The 18,954-nt window shown below is 41.0% G+C and overlaps 1 protein-coding gene across 2 annotated transcripts in view; it reads left to right on the top strand.

Annotated features, from left to right (window-relative positions):
• The window catches only part of LOC137647135 (DNA repair protein XRCC2-like), a 62,169-nt gene that overhangs the window by 13,629 nt on the left and 29,586 nt on the right, over positions 1-18,954 (top strand). Inside the window, exon 3 of one of the 2 annotated variants that reach the window (XM_068380389.1) lies at positions 13,646-14,599. In XM_068380389.1, the coding sequence (XP_068236490.1) occupies positions 13,646-14,599 (954 nt within the window). Of the gene's footprint in view, positions 1-13,645; positions 15,439-18,954 lie in introns of those variants that run through there. The other variant, XM_068380388.1, reaches the window with a different exon arrangement.

Genomic DNA, 18,954 nt, shown 5'->3' on the forward strand with positions numbered 1-18,954 from the left:
AAAGAAGTCCAAAAGGGATTCTTCGTTTATGGGGTCTTTCTTGAAGTTAAAGAAATTCCAACTTCTTACTTTGGCATCTCGTTCCCTCCTTGTTGACTCGGCTAGTTCAATCTTCTCTGGAAGAGTGGTGGCCAATTGATCCCTGAATAACCCTCTGTTGCTGTGTGCCCTGTCACTTCGCCGTTAGTTGGAGGGGAGAGTCTGTCTGCCGACACTATGCGTTAGCTCTGGTTTTCTTTGGGAATCTCGGATTCTACCACAAAGGAGTGACTGTTCCAGGGGATTCAGTTGGGAGCACAGTGGGAGTGCACATCTACCTCCCGAAGGGTTAATCATGGTCTTCCCCTTCAAGACTTTTGGGCGGGTAACCCTCCAGAGCTTGTCATGTCCCTTGCTGCAGAATTTCCTGCTTTTGCTCTAACACAACACCCATCGTTCACGTAGCTTTAACGTATGAATGAGAGCAGTTGCAGCCTGACGCTCCTCAGAGTGACCAGTTGACTGAGCCTTTTGAGGCAAATCCAGAAGCTGACTACCATCAGTCTTCAAAGCTTGCTGACTGCACTACGCACTATGAGCCCTGAGCTTCATCACCCAGTGTTGAGCACCCCTCTCTTACAAGTGAGGGCCTCCTCACCTGGGTGGTCTCCCCTTCGCGAGGTGAGGAAACGTGTATTGGATTTGTCCTGGCCTTGTTCCAGTTCCTCGGAGTATTGCTCTTTGGCCCAACACTGATTGTGTACAAAGATTGTTCACAGTTCCCGCTCCTTGCCGTCGTGTCCATAGGGCACAACAAGATGCTTGGCATTTTGTGAGGCCAGGTTCTTTGGGTCCTATGCCTTGGGCTTCTTCATATATGAAGAGCCTGCTTTTTCATCTGTTCACCAGCGAACGGGGAAAACCCTTGCCTTACCCGCCACCATACGAGCTTGTGTCTCCTCCTTTAAGAGCGCATACAGCAACTTGTCAACCTCATGTGGGAGAAAACAAGGCAATACCATATGAACCTCCTTGAGTTAAAAGCAATTAACCTGTCTTTTTTAAAAACTCCGTTAGGGTTACATCCAAACAAGCAAGGAGGTTTTATTTCTCAGCAGCTTTGCAACTAATCATCTATTGATGCAAGGCACAGATCTTGCAGACAAAGGAAGTCTCGGGTAGCTGGTTCTGAGGAATCCTTGGAGCCTTGAATAGCCGACAAAGTGACTTTATGGGGTTTGCCAACAAAGACCTGTTTTTGACATCCCTCAGTCATGAGTTTCTTGCCAATACCGAACCCTTGGGACAAATGGGATGTCTATGCATTCCCACCGTTCTGCTAAATGAAGAATCCCTCAGGGTAAGATCCACAACCAACCTATCCATGATGTGGATAGTCCTGTTATAGCTACATGCAGAATGGTACCCTAACTTTCTGCTGCTGACAGAGGTTCTGAGTAAGCTTCCTTTCTCCCCATGACTTGCTACAGTAATCACATGCAAAGATTTACATTCAAACAGTGGGATCCTTACAACTTTTGATAGTATCCAGATCGACTCACTGAGAGAGGGTTTTCGCAACTACAGTACAGTATTAGCGAAACAGAAGTCTGGTTATCCAGGGAGATCCCTGACCTCAGTCTACCAAGCAAAGTAGGTGATCTTATGAGATAAGCATTATGAAAGGAGGGTCTCTCTCTACTTGGAACCATACTACCCCTATCACAGAATTTTTACCTTTTCTTTCTCCAAGAAGAAAAACTGTTCAGTCTCAGTAGTGAAGGTATCCTTCAGCCTCAATTATTACTTTCATTATTAATTGCTAAGCTACAACCCTGTATGAGACATTTAAAAAGGCCAAATTTTGGGTTCAAATCGACCCGATGCTTTTTTGATACATTTATTGGAATTATCTCATTATTATTACTTGCTAAGCTACAACTCTTGTTGGAAAAGCAGGATGCTATAAGCCCAGGGGCCCCAACAGGGAAAATAGCCCAGTGAGGAAAGGAAACAAGGAAAAATAAAATATTTTAAGAACAGTAACATTAAAATAAATATTACCTATATAAACTATAAATACTTTAACAAAACAAGAGGAAGAGAAATTAGATAGAATAGTGTGCCTGAGTGTACCCTCAAGCAAGAGAACTCCAACCCAAGACAGTGGAAGACCATGGTACAGAGGCTATGGCACTACCCAAGACTAGAGAGCAATGGTTTGATTTTGGAGTGTCCTTTTCCTAGAAGAGCTGCTTACCAACCAAGTGTTTAGACTGAATGGGGTTACTATATCCTCTTCAGTAGCGCTGTTCATGCTCATGCAGAATCTGAACAGGCTTGCCTTATGTGACCACCTTTGTGGAACATTGTCCGTTCCCAGAAAGGTTCACTTGCGAGTCGTTTCTGGCTTTGAACCATGATCTCACTTGGGAAACGGTTCTTTTCGCTTTGATGTCTGTTAAGGGGTTAGGGAATCGCATGGTTTCCCCTACGACATCGTATATTCTCGGGTATAGGGACAAGTCTTGGTCAGCTTTATTCCAGAGTTCGTTGCTAGAGTCACATTCAGAAATGACACTCCTGGTCATCTGCTTTTGCATACTGCAAGAGTGCTGAGCCGCTACTTAGATGAATTCAAGGATCTCACCCACGAATTAACACTTGCTTGTCAGCATGAGCAGATTCAAAGAGAAATTTTCTGTGATGCAAGTACATTACTGTACTTCTGATGTGGCTATGGAAGGGTCATCTACCTTCACTTATTCACTACCTGCAAGACGCACACACAGGATCCTATTTTGATAGGACCTTTGGTAGATACACAGCGAGTGAATTAGCTACCTTAGCTCCTCTCGGGGACTATTAGCAATCGTTTGAGTACAGAGATCACAATGTTAGTCTGGGATGTATGAAAAGGAATTGACTGGCCTTTTTCCTTTCTTCAATCTTCCCCTCTTTGGGGGCACTGTGTCCGAAGACCCTGTCAGCTGGATCTTTTCGACTGCAGGTATGCCCCTTATCGCTGGTAGCTAGAATATATGTTTTTATATTCCTTGCTATGTCCCTGATCTCCTTACGAGGGGGAGTCGGGACGTCTGGTCCTATTTGTATCGATTCACAAACCTGTGAATTATACTCAGACCATGACAATCACAGTTATGTTTTTACTCTCATAATTGCTTGCACGGGCCGTTAACTCACTGGTATGTCAGGCAATCGGTTTACGAGGTGCCGGGATGCTCATCCTTTGCATCATCCTGCTCGGATGCAGTGATCATGGGTTAAAGGTTTCAGCCAGTTGAAGGGACGTCCACCCACCTAACAGGTGAGTTTTCATAGTAAAGAGCAAATGGTTTGTATTTACGTAGGAACAAATGACAAATTTGGAAGTAATTTGTATTTTTCCTGACTATGCAAACCTAAGCTCTTTACAGTACACATACTTTACCCACCACCACCTACCCCCAGGAGAAAGTCCCATCTGTGATTAAAGTGAAGAAGGTATGAGCGAACGTGGGTGCCGTACTTCTCCCTGCTACTACTGGTAACAACCAGAATGATTGTTGACACCTTGTTAAAAGTGTTATAGCCGTTTGCCAGCTTGCTCTAACATCTATTATTATTATTATTATTATTATTATTATTGTTATTATTATTATTATTACTAGCCAAGGTACAACCCTAGTTGGAAAAGCAAGATGCTATAAGCCCAAGGGCTCCTATAGGGAAAATAGCCCAGTGAGGAAAGGAAATAAGAAAATAAAAAAATGATAACAAATTAACTATAAATCATTCTAAAAACAGTAACTATGTCAAAACAGATATGTCATATATAAACTATAAAAAGACTTATGTCAGCCTGTTCAACATGGAGATATTGCTGCAACTTTGAACTTTTGACATTCTACTGATTCAACTACCCGATTAGGAAGATCATTCCACAACTTGGTCACAGCTGGAATAAAACTTCAAGAATACTGTGTAGTATTGAGCCTCATGATGGAGAAGGCCTGGCTATTAGAATTAACTGCCTGCCTAGTATTACGAACAGGATGGAATTGTCCAGGAAGATCTGAATGTAAAGGATGGTCAGAATTATGAAAAATCTTATGCAACATGCATAATGAACTAATTGAACGACGGTGCTAAAGTAAAGAGCTCAGGTTTGTTTCGTTAGGAAAAATACAAATTACTTCCAGATTTGTCAATTTTATGCCTTTTTACTTATGGCAACATGTTGAGTACTCGGGGCACTGTTCAAAAGCAAAAGATCTTCCAATACTTTAAATTTTGTTAGTAGAGATTTATCTATTTCCTCATTAACAGACTCCACATTCTAGCTTAGTATATAAAATCCATGAAGTTATATTAGATTTTCAGTGATTACATTTGCTTATCACTGGGTTAGAAAAGATGAGATATTGCATCCCTTGTAAGTATCTACTCAATGTGTTTGAATTAAATGTTTGTTTGCTTTATGGTCAACTGAAAGGTTGCAAAAATTTTGTTACTCACTGGGCTATTTTTCCTTATTGGAGCCCTTGGTTATAGCATCTTGCTTTTCCAACTAGGGTTGTAGCTTGGCTAGTAATAATGATAATAATAATAATAGTATTACCAGGTTATTGGTAATAAAAGTGCCCTATTAGTACAAAGAGCAAAGACTTACGATGGGCATAAAAGGATTATACTGCTCTATGCAGCAGAAACATGGTCACTGACAAAGAAAAGTAGAGTAAATTTTGATACCGGTTTCCTTAGAAATTTTGAGATTCAGAGCTGGAGTATGTTTAGAAGTTCATATTGCTAATAAAAAGTGAATGCAATATTGTCTTTAGAAGCTTGGAAAAGGGCTGAAAAAAAGGGAAGGATTTTGATATGTGATGAGATGGATGAGAAACAGTTAGTCAGAAAGCAGTAGATATGCAAGTGGGCAGATGGAACAGTGATGCTCACTTCCTAGTTGTGGGAATACTGTACTCACCTGAGATAGGGACATGAGATTTTCTGTTTATGTTGAACCCCTCAAACTTTGACCAAATATTTGTTTTGAAATGCTAGACTGTTGTTAAAATAAACATTTGTATCAATGAAACATTCAAGTTATATAGAATTTTCTGGGTCGAGACCTGTGGCGCTGGGTGAAAAGAGTCCTTCTTATATACCTTTTCTGATAAAACCTTCCAATTATACCAGAGAAAGATAAAAGCATGGAATGCTGAGGTTACAACCCTCGCGCGAGCACCTTTAGGGTGTCGTGTATAAAGCAAAGGCGCGTGAAATCCACTATTCACAGGTTGTCTTCCATTTAGTTAATTCCTTCGTCAAAGGGATGGGCCGATACAAAGGCCCTTGCCAACCACCAGCGCCACACCACCCACGCCACGACGCGAGCGCCATCTGAACAACATCCTTCTTTTTGGAATTCAATGTGTTGAATTGTTTCGTTGTGCTCTCGGTCTTTTTTATCTATCGTGGATTTATTTTGTCATGTCCGAAGCTCCATCTTCACACATTCCAATGTTAAGTACCATAGTTTGTTTTGACAGTATTTTATTGTACCGGGCTTGTGTTTTATATCCAGTATAGTCTGTTTTATTATTTCCCGTCTGGCCTTTCATGGCGGCCATTGTTTGTTCACTTGCTTGGGAATTCATTTTTATCTGCCCGTTTAGTACTCTGTCACTTAGGTTCTTGGTTAAGTCCCTGGCCTTATGCCTTTAGAACCGTTATTATTTTTATTTTTATTTTTTTGTGTATTTATGCTCATGGTACTTTTTGCTAGTAAGTCCAGCCTACGATCGAGATAGCGATTTAGCTTTGTTTTTGTTTAGTAACCGCCCGAGGCGTTCGTCACTCGACTGTGCTATTTATTTTAAGTTTTAACGGATGCTATTCTTCGATCGTAGTGTTATATGGATGTACATTTTTATTTTATACGTTTATAATAGTGTTTTGTGATTTTTAGTCCTGTTTTTGTGTCCAAGAGAGCGAGAGATTGGGGTCCCCGTTTTCTGTTCGCAGTCACGAGTTACCCCTTTCTCTCGTTTTCTTTCTTAGCTCCAGTGGGGGAGCGGATTTCCCGTTTTCCGTTTTGTGCGTTCAGCGGGTTCTCCCTCCCTCACCTCTCCCCCTCTGGGTGGATGATAACTTAAGAGTTATTTATTTTTCGTGACTTTTCAATTGTTAGCGTTATTTTGGTCCGTGTTCGTCCTCTCCCCGTTACGGCTCGGGAGTTGTTTATGAACGTTTTCCACTCCGCCTTGAGTTCTACTCCGGCTTGAGGGATTCTCAATGACTTTCGTTCTATTGTTATATTTATATATTGTTTACTACATGGGACGGGCTTCATTTTGTTTAGATACGACCCTCCGGTGGCCCTTACTGCGGTCTCAGGCCACGGCCATATCCACAATAGCCATTGTTATTACAATTGTGTTTTTATTCACAATAATTATTCAGGACCTTTCTTCTCCCTCCGGCCTCACCGGAGTTTGTAAATACGCTTTGCTATGATCTAAGCCTTAGCCCTTAGCTGCGACTTGGCTTTTATATCTTCACAATTGAATTATTAGCCACAATTGAATTATTCAGAGTATCTCATTATCCTCCGGCTTCACCGGAGGTCGCCCATACACTTCACACTTATATTTGCCTTGCCTTTAGCTAAGGCTGGTGTTTATATTTATTTTAAGGGCATGTCACTGCTTCCCCGACCCTCGCAGGTCGGCAGATTGCTTTAAGTTATTTATCCTTATGTCATTATCAGACATTAGGTAAATTACAAATATACAAACATTTGGATATTATAGTGCCAACAATGGTTTTGGCCGAATAGCGATTTAAACGTTTGCGATTTAGTCTGTTAGTTTGTACTCGCCCCAGGAAGGCTCGATTTAGACTATATCCTTATTTATTGGTTAAGTTGTCGTTATTCTTCGTTTTTGGTTATTACAATGACTAAAAATTAAAAAGAAAAAGGAAAAATAAAAATAAAATAAAAACAATCAGTTTTATTTTACTTTCCTTATATTATTGTGTGATGTTAGCTTTTATTATGTAACCTTGAGTGAGAACATAAGGTGCTCGTTTATTAGCTCGAGTAAGGGAGGTGATTTTCCCGTTCTCCGTTTTTATACGTTCACGAGTTATTCAGGCCTCCTCTTATTATCAGAGTTGATGATAGTACGTTTAATGTTATACACGTTTTATTGATGTGGTTACTGTTAATATAGCTAACACTATTAGTAGGAACGTTGGTGTACGAGTCATTAATTGGGTTCGATTTATACCGACACCCTTAGCTCCGCCTTGAGTTATGTTTAGCTCCGCCTTGAGTTATGTTTAGCTCCGCCTTGAGTTATACGCCGCTATAATGGATACTCATTGGGTGAGAACTAGTCAGATATTTGGAGTGCAACGGTGAAATCCGGCACTCAGACTCCGGCTGAGACCTTTTTGCACACGAACCTTTGTCATGTTTGATCTCAATTACACCTTTCCGGCCCCTTTTTTCATCGAATCTCCGGCTACGCTGGAGATAACTCAAACATTCATTGAGGTTAATGTTATCGTACCGGTGACGGTCACGATCTCACGGGGACTAGCCTTTGCTACCGGATCTCCCATACAAACAGAGATCAAGCAGACGTCCAGAACCGGAGTTAACAATGTGATACCGATGAGGATTTCACAGTTTCATTATTACGGTTTCTTTTTCATCGAATCTCCGGCTTAACCGGATATCGTACAGGCGATCAGCATTGAGGTTAATATTAGATTTCCTCTGGTTCACGTTGTCACTATGACGGACCTTTGTTTGTACCGGGGATGGTTACCGGAGATCCGGTACAGTCGGAGATCACTCAGACCACGGGTGGCCAATCTTTTGTTTTACCTGTGTAAAAAAAAAAAAAAAAAAAAAAAAAAAATTATTTATGAACGTAACTATGCCTATATTTATGCATGTATTTAATTCTAACTATGTATAAATATGGATAAATATCCATACAACATCGTGTTCAAATAGAATTAAATTAATTATGCCTATATTTATGCATGTATTTAATTCTAACTATGTATAAATATGGATAAATATCCATACAACATCGTGTTCAAATAGAATTAAAATAATTATGCCTATATTTATGCATGTATTCAATTCTAACTATGTATAAATATGGATAAATATCCATACAACATCGTGTTCAAATAGAATTAAATTAATTATGCCTATATTTATGCATGTATTTAATTCTAACTATGTATAAATATGGATAAATATCCATACAACATCGTGTTCAAATAGAATTAAAATAATTATGCCTATATTTATGCATGTATTTAATTCTAACTATGTATAAATATGGATAAATATCCATACAACATCGTGTTCAAATAGAATTAAATTAATTATGCCTATATTTATGCATATTCAATCCTAACTGTCTAAATATGGCTAAATATCCATACAACATAGTGTTCAAATAGAAATACATTAATTATGCCTATATTTATGCATAGTCAATTCTAACTATGTCTAGATATGGATAAATATCCATACAACATAGTGTTCAGATAGAAATAAATTTCCACCCAGTGGCGAATGCGCCAACAGTGTCACATTTCATGAATGCAAGTGTCGCACTATACCCCAGAAGATAATACATTAAATAACTTGTCTTTAAAATGGCTTTTTAAGAGTATACAGCTGATCCCAGCCTGTGAATAGGATCGCTAACCAAAGTTCAAGGAACATCCAGACTTATGTCCCCTTTGTGTTACAGAAGGTTCGCCTGCATGGTTCCCATCAGGATGATGATGATTCTCTCTGGCCTGCAAAGAGAGGCTCTCCACCCTTGGGTATCGAAGTTGGGAAGGAATGCTCCATCTAGAGGTCCCTATCTCCTCGGAGTGTCCTCTCTAAGGTTGGACAACGACCCCATGGACGGGCAGGTATGTGGGGATGAGTTTTGAGCCTTCAGCTTTGCAATTACCTACGTCACCGACCTAGGACCATTAAAGGATCCTAATGTTCATGTTACCCTGCATAGACTGTGACGACTAAAAGCAACACATTCTAAGGAAATCCAAGGGGCTATGACGAGCTCTAAGGTAGGGTGGTGAGTCAGTGCCGTTCAGGAACTCGGATATAGGTGGTACCATAAATCTGGAGGGCATAGACGTCCTCCCTCTGGGGGACCTAGATTTTACTCCCAGGTACTAGAATTCCCATTCAACGGATTCGTTCGTTTGAAAGAGATTGCCTTGGTTAGCTTAGACAAGGTACCGAAGGTAACGGTATTATTTCCTAAAGGGCAGGCCCGATCTGTCTGGACCAGGATGTTGTCAGCCTGGGGGGTACGATAATTCCAGGCTCTGCCCTTCCAGTTCGACCTACACGTTTGTTGGTCTGATCGGGTCAGTTGTGGGAAGTACGTTCTGTCTGAGACCTCTATCAGACAGGAATTGATAGTCGGTTTCCCACTCGTCATCACAGCCTTCCTCTGGTTCGACGATTTTGTATCTGACCCCCCATCATCAGGTGGTCTACCTCACTGATTCCCCAGGTACACAGTCCAACTCCGTTGGGATGTTTTGCCTGCATGCAGCCCTAGATCCGAACCCTCAGGCTCCTTTCATGGACACCAGAGAGGAAGCTACAGGAGTAGAAGACAGTCCCGACATCAAGGCGGACCTAGGAAAAAGGGGGCTCGGAGAAGGGAAGGACCTAGATTCACTCCCTCACAACGCGGTGGTCCTGGTAGAGGGAAGACTTTACCACTTTCGTGACCATTGGACTCGGTCTGTGGGATCATAGCATAGTCTCTAACGGTTTGAGATGAAAATGGCCTCAAGGTCCTCCTCCTCCACCAGTGACCTTCTCCCAGAAATACACTCCCGTCCTGAAAGAGTACACCACAGGGTTACTCAAGAAAAAGCAATCAAACGACTATCTCTTAGGTATGGACCTTACTTCCCCGTGGGACCGTCACCACCTCTGTCGATCTTACCGACCGCTATTAGCTTGCGCCTATAGCTCGAAACTTCTCTTCTTATCTGGGTTTCCACCTAAGCAGGAAAGCCTTTGTGTTCAAGACATGCCCTTCGGCCTCAACATTGATCCCAGGATATTCACGAAACTGGGAGAGGCAGTGTTAGAACAACTCAGTAACCAAGAGATACAGATCATTGCTTCTGGCCGGTTGGCTCATTTGGGCCCGGCCGGCCATAGAAGGTAACAGAGCTACGAAGGAATTTCTTCGATCGCTCGACAACCTGTGATTTCGGGTCAATCTCCATAAGTCTCGACTGCGACCATCAGGCCACTTAGAATGGTTAGCCATTCAGTGGGACCTTTCGAAGCACACGTTGTCTCTCCCTTCCAAAAGTAAGAGGAATAGGTTCCAAGCTCAAGAATTTCTCAAGCACAAACAGGTGTCCAAAGAGCCTAGAAAGTATCCTCGGCCTTTCCCAATTCACTTCAGTAACAGATCTCCTAATAAAAGCCAAACTCAAGACATCAATCGATTTTGGAGAAAGAGAGCTACAGTACCTATAAGAAGACAAGGTCTCGAAGATCCCCTCTGTCGGGAAAATGAGACTACGTCCATGGGCCGAACCGAAGAACCTCTCCAAAGCGGTTCCTCTACAATTCCCACCTCCACAAGTGACATTCCATTCAGCCGTGTCTCTAAGTGGATGGGGGGATTTCTCCGAACATCAGATGTTTCAGGTTCTTGGTCACTAGCCATGAAACAGTCCCATATCAATGTTCTCGAAGCCATGGCAGTGTTCTTGACCCTGAAGAGAGAGACTCCTCCGAGGTCGACCCACATCAGAGTAGTGTCAGACAGCACAGACGAGGTACACTACGGAAACAGGTGAGGATCCAAGTCACCCAACCTGAATCAGATCCTGGTCACTTTCTTCGCCTGGGCAACAGAAAAGAACTGGTTCCTGTCAGCACCTCACCTAGCGGGAGGCCAGGATGTGAGAACGGGCTCACTATCCAGGACGAGTTCCCTGGAGTCAGAATTTCACTCCGGTGGATACTCAGGTTCGTTCCAGGCATCCAGGTAGATCTATTCACATCTCAGATCAATCACAAACTTCCTTGTTATGTGACCCCAATCCTGGACCCTCGGGCCCATGCCATGGACGCATTACCCCGGGATTGGAATCATTAGAGGAAGATTTCCCTATCTCTCCCAGTGAATCTTCTAAAAACTTTAACACCGACTGCGCTCCTTCCGGGGTGCAGTGGTTTTAGTACCACCTCACTGCCCAAGAACAGTTGGTTTCCTCTCCTCCTCGAGTGGAAACTCCGTCCCATCCGGATTCCGTTCCTCAAACTGACCCGAGTATTCCAAACTCACTGTGTCAGATTACTCAAGGATGTCCAAAACCCTAACTTTGTGGACTACAGGAAGTTGGCAGCTCGTAGAGACTCGAACATTGAACCGGAAAACGATTTCTTACTCGAATCAGTCAAAAGGGACTCGACAATTCGCCAATATGATTCGGCCGTTAACCCCCAAAATAGGTGGTCCCCTTGGAAAGTTATTCCTCTTCTCCAAGATATTTTTCTATGTCCGGTCACCACTCTCAGGGCCTTTTTAGCCACGACTGCTACCCGATCGTCTGGCCCCTTGTTTATCAGGGAACAAGGAGGTACCATTCCCATACGTGGTATTAGGCTATAGATCCTATACTTCGTTTGACAAGCCAATCCGGGATCATTTCCCCCAGAAGATGGACTTTGATGACCTTATAAAGTTCACGGGTTGGGAATCTCCTATGGTCTTCAAACGCCACTATCTAATGAACTTACAGGCTCTTAAATACCCAACAGTTGCAGCTGGGAGCCGTATCTCTCCCCAGTGATCTTTTGTTCTTCCTTTCATCCATCTCTTTTCTTCTCCCTCCTACCCGCCACTCGCACCACGACGCCGCTTCCTTGGTGGTTCGTTAGCCCTAAGTTTATTACATATTAGGTTATGTTTGTAACTATTATTGATTACCGTTGTTACAGGGTTGGGATATTCTTAGCCATGTCAGTTTTGTAGCATGTTTCCTCTGATACTCGGAGGCTTCCCTGTTATCATGTTTGTTTACCTTAATTATTTATGATTTTCTTTACATGGTGTTGTTTCTCTCCCCTCTTTAAATTAGTTATTGTTGGGCTTGGAAGGCATTCTCTGGTACATTTTCACCCAGCGCCACAGATCGACCCAGAAAAGGGATTTTGACGAAGGAAAAATCTATTTCTGGGGAGAGACCTGTGGCGCCCGGTGAAACCCTTCCCCTTTATTTTACACAATCCCACCCTTTCCTTTCCAAGCCATCATGGCCAATACAGAAGGATGTTGTTCAGATGGCGCTCGCGTCGTGGCGTGGGTGGTGTGGCGCTGGTGGTTGGCAAGGGCCTTTGTATCGGCCCATCCCTTTGACGAAGGAATTAACTAAATGGAAGACAACCTGTGAATAGTGGATTTCACGCGCCTTTGCTTTATACACGACACCCTAAAGGTGCTCGCGCGAGGGTTGTAACCTCAGCATTCCATGCTTTTATCTTTCTCTGGTATAATTGGAAGGTTTTATCAGAAAAGGTATATAAGAAGGACTCTTTTCACCCAGCGCCACAGGTCTCTCCCCAGAAATAGATTTTTCCTTCGTCAAAATCCCTTTTATATACTGTAATTCTGATCTGAGTTTGTTCCTTCCCACTTCCTATGATAGGCATTTCCGGGTCAAAGACAAGAGTAAAATGGGAATGAATTACAGGTGAGAGGCTATTGCGTAGAATGTTTAAGGTTTAAAGGTCACTCATGAATGGCAGAGGCAAGGGACAGGACAATGTCCTAGAGACATGATCAGCACCCTTGTCCTAGCTCGATTGAGAGGGGCTTTCCTCTCCATCAAGCAAGGACCAGGGCATCCAGGAAATGGCTGCTGTGACTCAGCAACTAGACCTATAGGCTCGCAAAACCTACCACCTCTAGCACACAAGGACAGTAAGGTTGCAGACACTACTAGAAACTGCCGAGCTTGAGCAGGTCTCAAACTCCGATCCAACAGGATGCCAGATAGATATGTTTTCAATAGGCTTCCACAATTCTACTTTGAGTCTCAATGTTTCTACACTTACTTTAAGAATAATTTGACTGTCTTCATATGGCTATCAATATTGTTGTCATTCATTATTTAACCAAAACTTGGGGTCAAAGGTTTATAACCCTTTTACCCCCAAAGGACGTACTGGTACGTTTCACAAAACTCATCCCTTTACCCCCATGGACGTACCGGTACGTCCTTGCAAAAAAATGCTATAACATTTTTTTTTTCATATTTTTGATAATTTTTTGAAAAAATTCAGGCATTATCCAAGAGAATGAGACCAACTTGACCTCTCTATGACAAAAATTAAGGCTGTTAGAGCAATTTAAAAAAAATATACTGCAAAATGTGCTGGGGAAAAAATAACCCCTTGGGGGTTAAGGGTTGGAAATTTCCAAAGAGCCTGGGGGTAAAAGGGTTAATTAATAGGACCAGCTTAGCTGTCTGTTATGACAATGTTCAAATTACGGAATATATGCATATCAACAATTGTTTTAAAAGCAATTTATTTTTGGTCCTTGCAAACATTTGTCCATCTTTTCAGGGTCACGCCCAAAAAAACTGTGCATAGAAAGTGAGACTGGATTATCACTTTTGGCCAGGCTGGAAACTCGTCCTAGTTTGTCTACATTGGATCCTGTGTTGTTCCCATGTGGTCTCCAGCCGGGGGACATTGTTCAACTTACTGGTCATCCTGGAAGTGGGAAGTCTATGATGATACTACATCTAATACTTTCTGTTCTTCTACCAAAAACATGGAAAGGTATATACCTCAACGGCTGTGAAGCTGGAGTAATTTTTATTGCCTGTAATAGTGATTTAAGCATATGGCAACTTGACAATATGTTAAAAAAGAAAATAAGTATTGTCATTAAGAGTTGTAAAAATGCCCTAAAAGGTGGGGAAAAGGACAGGCAACATATGATTGATTGTGTTGATGCATTTAAGGAAATTTTACAGTTAAGTAAGGAATCTATGAAAGAGGAAATAGCCAAACTTGTAAGACAGTGTTTGAAAAAATTTATTTTTCTCAAGTGTGCTGATAGTAACCAGTTTGCCATAACTTTGTCATCAATAGATATGTATTTGCAGGACAATAAAACTGTTTCTTTAGTGGCTATTGACAGTATTTCTGCCTTCTATTGGTGGGATAATAAATTCAGAGGTGGAACGTGGTACCTGACCGAGCAGTATTACAATAAGATTTTTGAAGCTTTTGTCTCTCACATTAAAAAGTACAAAGTTTCCTTTATTTTTGCACGGCAGACTCTCTTTCGGAAAAATCGCCTGGGTAACAAGAGAACGAGGTTCTCTGAGGGAGGAGCCGAACCAGAGAAGGTTGATAAGGATTACGATTTCTTGGGAAAAGAATGGGCCAAATCTGTCACCTTGAAGATCAACCTGTCCATAACTAAGTGCCCAGTTTTGAACATATGTCAGGATAACGATGGCGAATTCTGTCACGGAGAGTCTTCAGAATATGCCGATGTTGCTCAAGGTCAGTCAAATAGTAGCAAAGAAGGATTGGGTGTAGGAAAAGGTTTCAATCTTAGAACTTTATTTTGTGCCGCTTTGGTGTCAAATCAGAGAAAAGCTAAATTAGGTTTTACTGTCCATGAGGAAGGAATCAGATGGTGTAATTGATTGATCACATGGCTGCTGATGTACAGTACACTGTATTTAAGATATCATTTAGTAAATGAAGGTCATATAGTTAGTAGTTTGTAGAATTTTAGTAAACATACTGTATATATCATTGGTTATTTTCCTAAGGATGTTTTATAATTTTAGAGACGAAATACCTACACAGTATTTAGTGATGAATATATGTACAGTAAATACTGCAATTACAGTATTCAGTATATTTATATGGTATATTTTGATTTATCTTTTGAATCTGGAGTGGAATTCTGTAGATATTAGACTATAAATTTTAAAGGAATTACTGTTTGTTTCAGGTTTATAAATTCGAAATTTCATGTATGGTTTTATATCATTCATATACAATTGATTAAACCTACCTGAAATGGGTAATCAAATTTGAAGTTTTTAAAACAAAAAAATTCAGTTGTAAGATGATTTTGCAGTCATTCTTTGGTGTTGATGAGAGTGAGAGACGTAGTTCGTGTAGTTTTTATTCTTTGGCATGCCAGATTTTGCGATTTTATATTTTGAAATGAGTTTTTGAAATACGTTCTTTGGTGTTATGAATTCTTTCTTTGGTGTAGATTTTTAGTTTAATTTTTAAGGCTGAGGTCTATATATTGCTTCAGGTCCAAGTTGCAATGAAATTAAAATTGTGAAGAATTTTGAAAGGTGTTTGCTTTCATGTATGCAAGAGAATTATAACCTATTCATATCAGAAATAATGAAAGATTTGAAACAATTAATATTGCTTATTTTCAGTTCCTGTTATTAACCCTTTTACCCCCAAAGGACGTACTGGTACGTTTCACAAAAGCCATCCCTTTACCCCCATGGACGTACCGTTACGTCCTTGCAAAAAAATGCTATAAAAATTTGTTTTTCATATTTTTTGATATTTTTTTGAGAAAATTCAGGCATTTTCCAAGAGAATGAGACCAACCTGACCTCTCTATGACCAAAATTAAGGCTGTTAGAGCAATTTGAAATAAATATACTGCAAAATGTGCTGGGAAAAAAATATAATAGTTGGAAATTTCCAAATACCCCGGGGGTAAAAGGGTTAATATATGGTAGAGTTTCATTCATTTTCTTACCCTGGATAGGTTTTGTTTTTTCGCCAACCTATTTAGGTTTTGTGCTCTCCCCGGGCTCAAAAGAAAATTTATGAAAAGTTTATTTGTGCATCAATCTTTATTCTTTTAATGGCTGAAAATGTTTCAAAGAATGCTAAAAGCTACTACAGGGTAGTAGATGGCTTGAAGTGGAGATTGGTGAGGTGGTGTTATTGTTTGGAAGGGAAGTCCTTTTCCATAAATAGATGTAGTAATTGTCTTTCTGTTATTGCTTGGAAGGGGAGCCCTTTTCCATAAATAGATGTAGTAATTGTCTTTCTGTTATTGCTTGGAAGGGGAGTCCTTTTCCATAAATAGATGTAGTAATTGTCCTTCTGTTATTGCTTGGAAGGGGAGTCCTTTTCCATAAATAGATGTAGTAATTGTCCTTCTGGGGTTTTCCTCTCTTCCTTCTTTCTACTGCATTTTGAAAAGGCCTGGAGATGTCACACTAAAAACCTGTCCAAAGATGTTTGTTTTAGCATTCATTCTAGGATGTGTTGAAAATGCCCCATAGCATTATCATTGAACATATTTATCACATAGTTTGCCACAGCCTTTTCCAAGGGATACTTTTCTACAAAATTCTGCAACTCGCTCATTTTGTACCCATTTCCTTAATCAATGGATTAGGAGCATCATCTTTTAGCTTCTCCTATTGCGAAGATTTTTCCTCGGCTTGTCTGTTGCTGCTCCCTATAAAGTATTTGGAGTTCCTCAGTGGGGAGCTCTGTAATGAGAGCCTCCACCAACTCTACCACATCTTTTATCATCATTGACGTCCAAGCCCATGGATTTGCCTACGGACACAATGTCCTGGATCTCAGACCCATTCTGAAGTTCAGGCTGAAAACTATTGTAATCCTTATGTGGTACACAGGCTGGCTACAACTTCCAGGCAGATTTCGTTGTTCTAGAAGTTAGAAAAGGTTCTTCTGGATCTCACTTATTGTCAACATATCAAAGGTGACTTTAAAGTCTCTTTGAAAAAGTGCTTTTGCCTATAGCCTCTAGAATTGGAAAGTGAGTTTTATGGAGTTGCACAAATTTAACCATTATGAAGTAAAATTCCTCCACCAACTCATCCTTTGAGAGTGGAGGGGGACAAGTGCATTGCTCATGAGGAGGAGTGCCTAAGTAGCAATTCTTTTTTATGGAGCCTTTTATTTGCACAAAGCCTAAGGCTTCATATACCACCTCAATGAAAAACTGCTTCATTACCCAGGCTTTACTGTTGCTCCATCAGATTTCACTTGGCTTGTTCTTCATAATATTGTTTTTTTCAATATTAAACTTACCCGATAATCATGTAGCTGTCAACTCCGTTGCCCGACAGAATTCTACGGAAGGGATACGCCAGCGATCGCTATACAAGAGGGGGGTGTACTCACAAGCGCCACCTGTGGCCAGGTACTGCAGTACTTCTTGTTGACACCACTTCAATTTTTCCTCTGTCGTGCTTCCGGCAAGACGTTCATGGATACGCTTATAATTTTGGAGTCTTGTTCACGGTTTTTGGTGAAGTATTGCTCTAAGATTTCAGCTTTCGCTATTCAGGAAGTTTTATTATTGGCTTAGCTAACTTTTGGAATTAATTTGATTAATTATGGTGACGAAGAGAGTATGAACTCTCTTTCACCTTTAAATGGCCGACCCTTCCCTTAGACGGAAGTGTTGGTGTCTAAGAGAGTATAGACTCTCTTTCTTAATTTTGCTTAACAAAGTTATAGATTTATTTTATATCTCTCCGCCTTTTATAGGCCTCTTCGATTAACTTCCTTTTATTATAAACTTATTAAAATTAATTTTTATATTTGTTTATATTCGACCTTTCCTAATAGTAGGCGGTCTTTTCTTGGTACCGAAGTTAATTAACATTGAGCCCGTCATTTCGGTTTTACCTGTTAACATATTATGCTATTTTAATGTTTTTGAAAGAATTTCTTTGATAGTCTCGTACTGTTTTCAAAGTTAAACTAACGTTTTGTTTTGTCTCTGCAGTTGTTGACGTTCAGAACGTTCAACTTGCGCTCTATCGTTACGATAGAGAGATTATTTTCACGGTGTCACGTTGCAGTAAGAGTAACCGTGTCTAGCGTTTTGTTCATTCTTTCTTAACTTAATGGTTTTAATTCTAATAAAGGAACTTTTCATTTTGGGAAATATTTTCCTTTAACAATAATATGTCTTAACGATATATATGATTGGGCTCTTCTCTCAGGTTCTAAGTCAAGAGAGAGAGAGAGAGAGAGAGATAGAGACGGAGGGAGAAAGAGGAGGATAAACGTTTCGTTCAAGCGAGTAACGTTGTTATCGTTTTTGCTCTTCTCCCTAGTCTCTTTAGGGGAAGAAGGTAAACGTTTCTAGAGTTTTTTCTTGTTCTCAAGCTTTATGCGGTGAGAGATTTTAAACGTAGTTTATTTGATCTAGTGTTTAGTCTCTTTCCAGCCACTGAATTATTTATCTTTCATTAGATTTTTCTGTTACATTGTAATTCTGTTTTCGCAATTACTAACTTTTGAGAAAGGATAGAATTGCGTGTTTCAGGTACAAACCACTTAAAGTTTCGAGTTCAGTGAAATAAGTGCAAACAGAAAATCAAAAGTGATAAGTGATTAGCGCAAAGTGTGTCAGTGTTGTGCGTGAGGGTACTTCTGTGCGTGCCAGTCGTCCTCCCAGTCCGGGACCTCTTGCAAGCTCCCAAGCCCAGGGGAGAAGCAATGTCGAAGGGCAAAAGGGTTCGGCAGGCCTTGATCGGCGCACAGAAGTATCCTCGGTGGTTGCGGGCGTGTCTTACAGAGACCGTCACTCCCACCCGCAGACGATTGAGCCCTTATTTTGCTCGTCTGCAGAAGAAATTTCGGGGAGAAAACGCTGGTCTCAGGTCTCAAGACCTCTTAAACGTAAAGTCCAGACCTATGCCAGACGTACGAAGTTAGAGTTCAACAACCCGGATGCAGTCATTGGGTTAGCTCTGACTCTCCTCAGTCATCTAATGCGTGAGTTTCAGGCTGAGAAGGTTACACCTCCTCCTGCGAACGCTCCGCCTCTCCGCAGTCCAGTCTGCCAGGCGTACGAAGTTGAGGTTCCTCAG

Source organism: Palaemon carinicauda, chromosome 9 (genome assembly GCF_036898095.1).
Source record: "Palaemon carinicauda isolate YSFRI2023 chromosome 9, ASM3689809v2, whole genome shotgun sequence".
NCBI classification, from domain to species: Eukaryota; Metazoa; Arthropoda; class Malacostraca; order Decapoda; family Palaemonidae; genus Palaemon; species Palaemon carinicauda.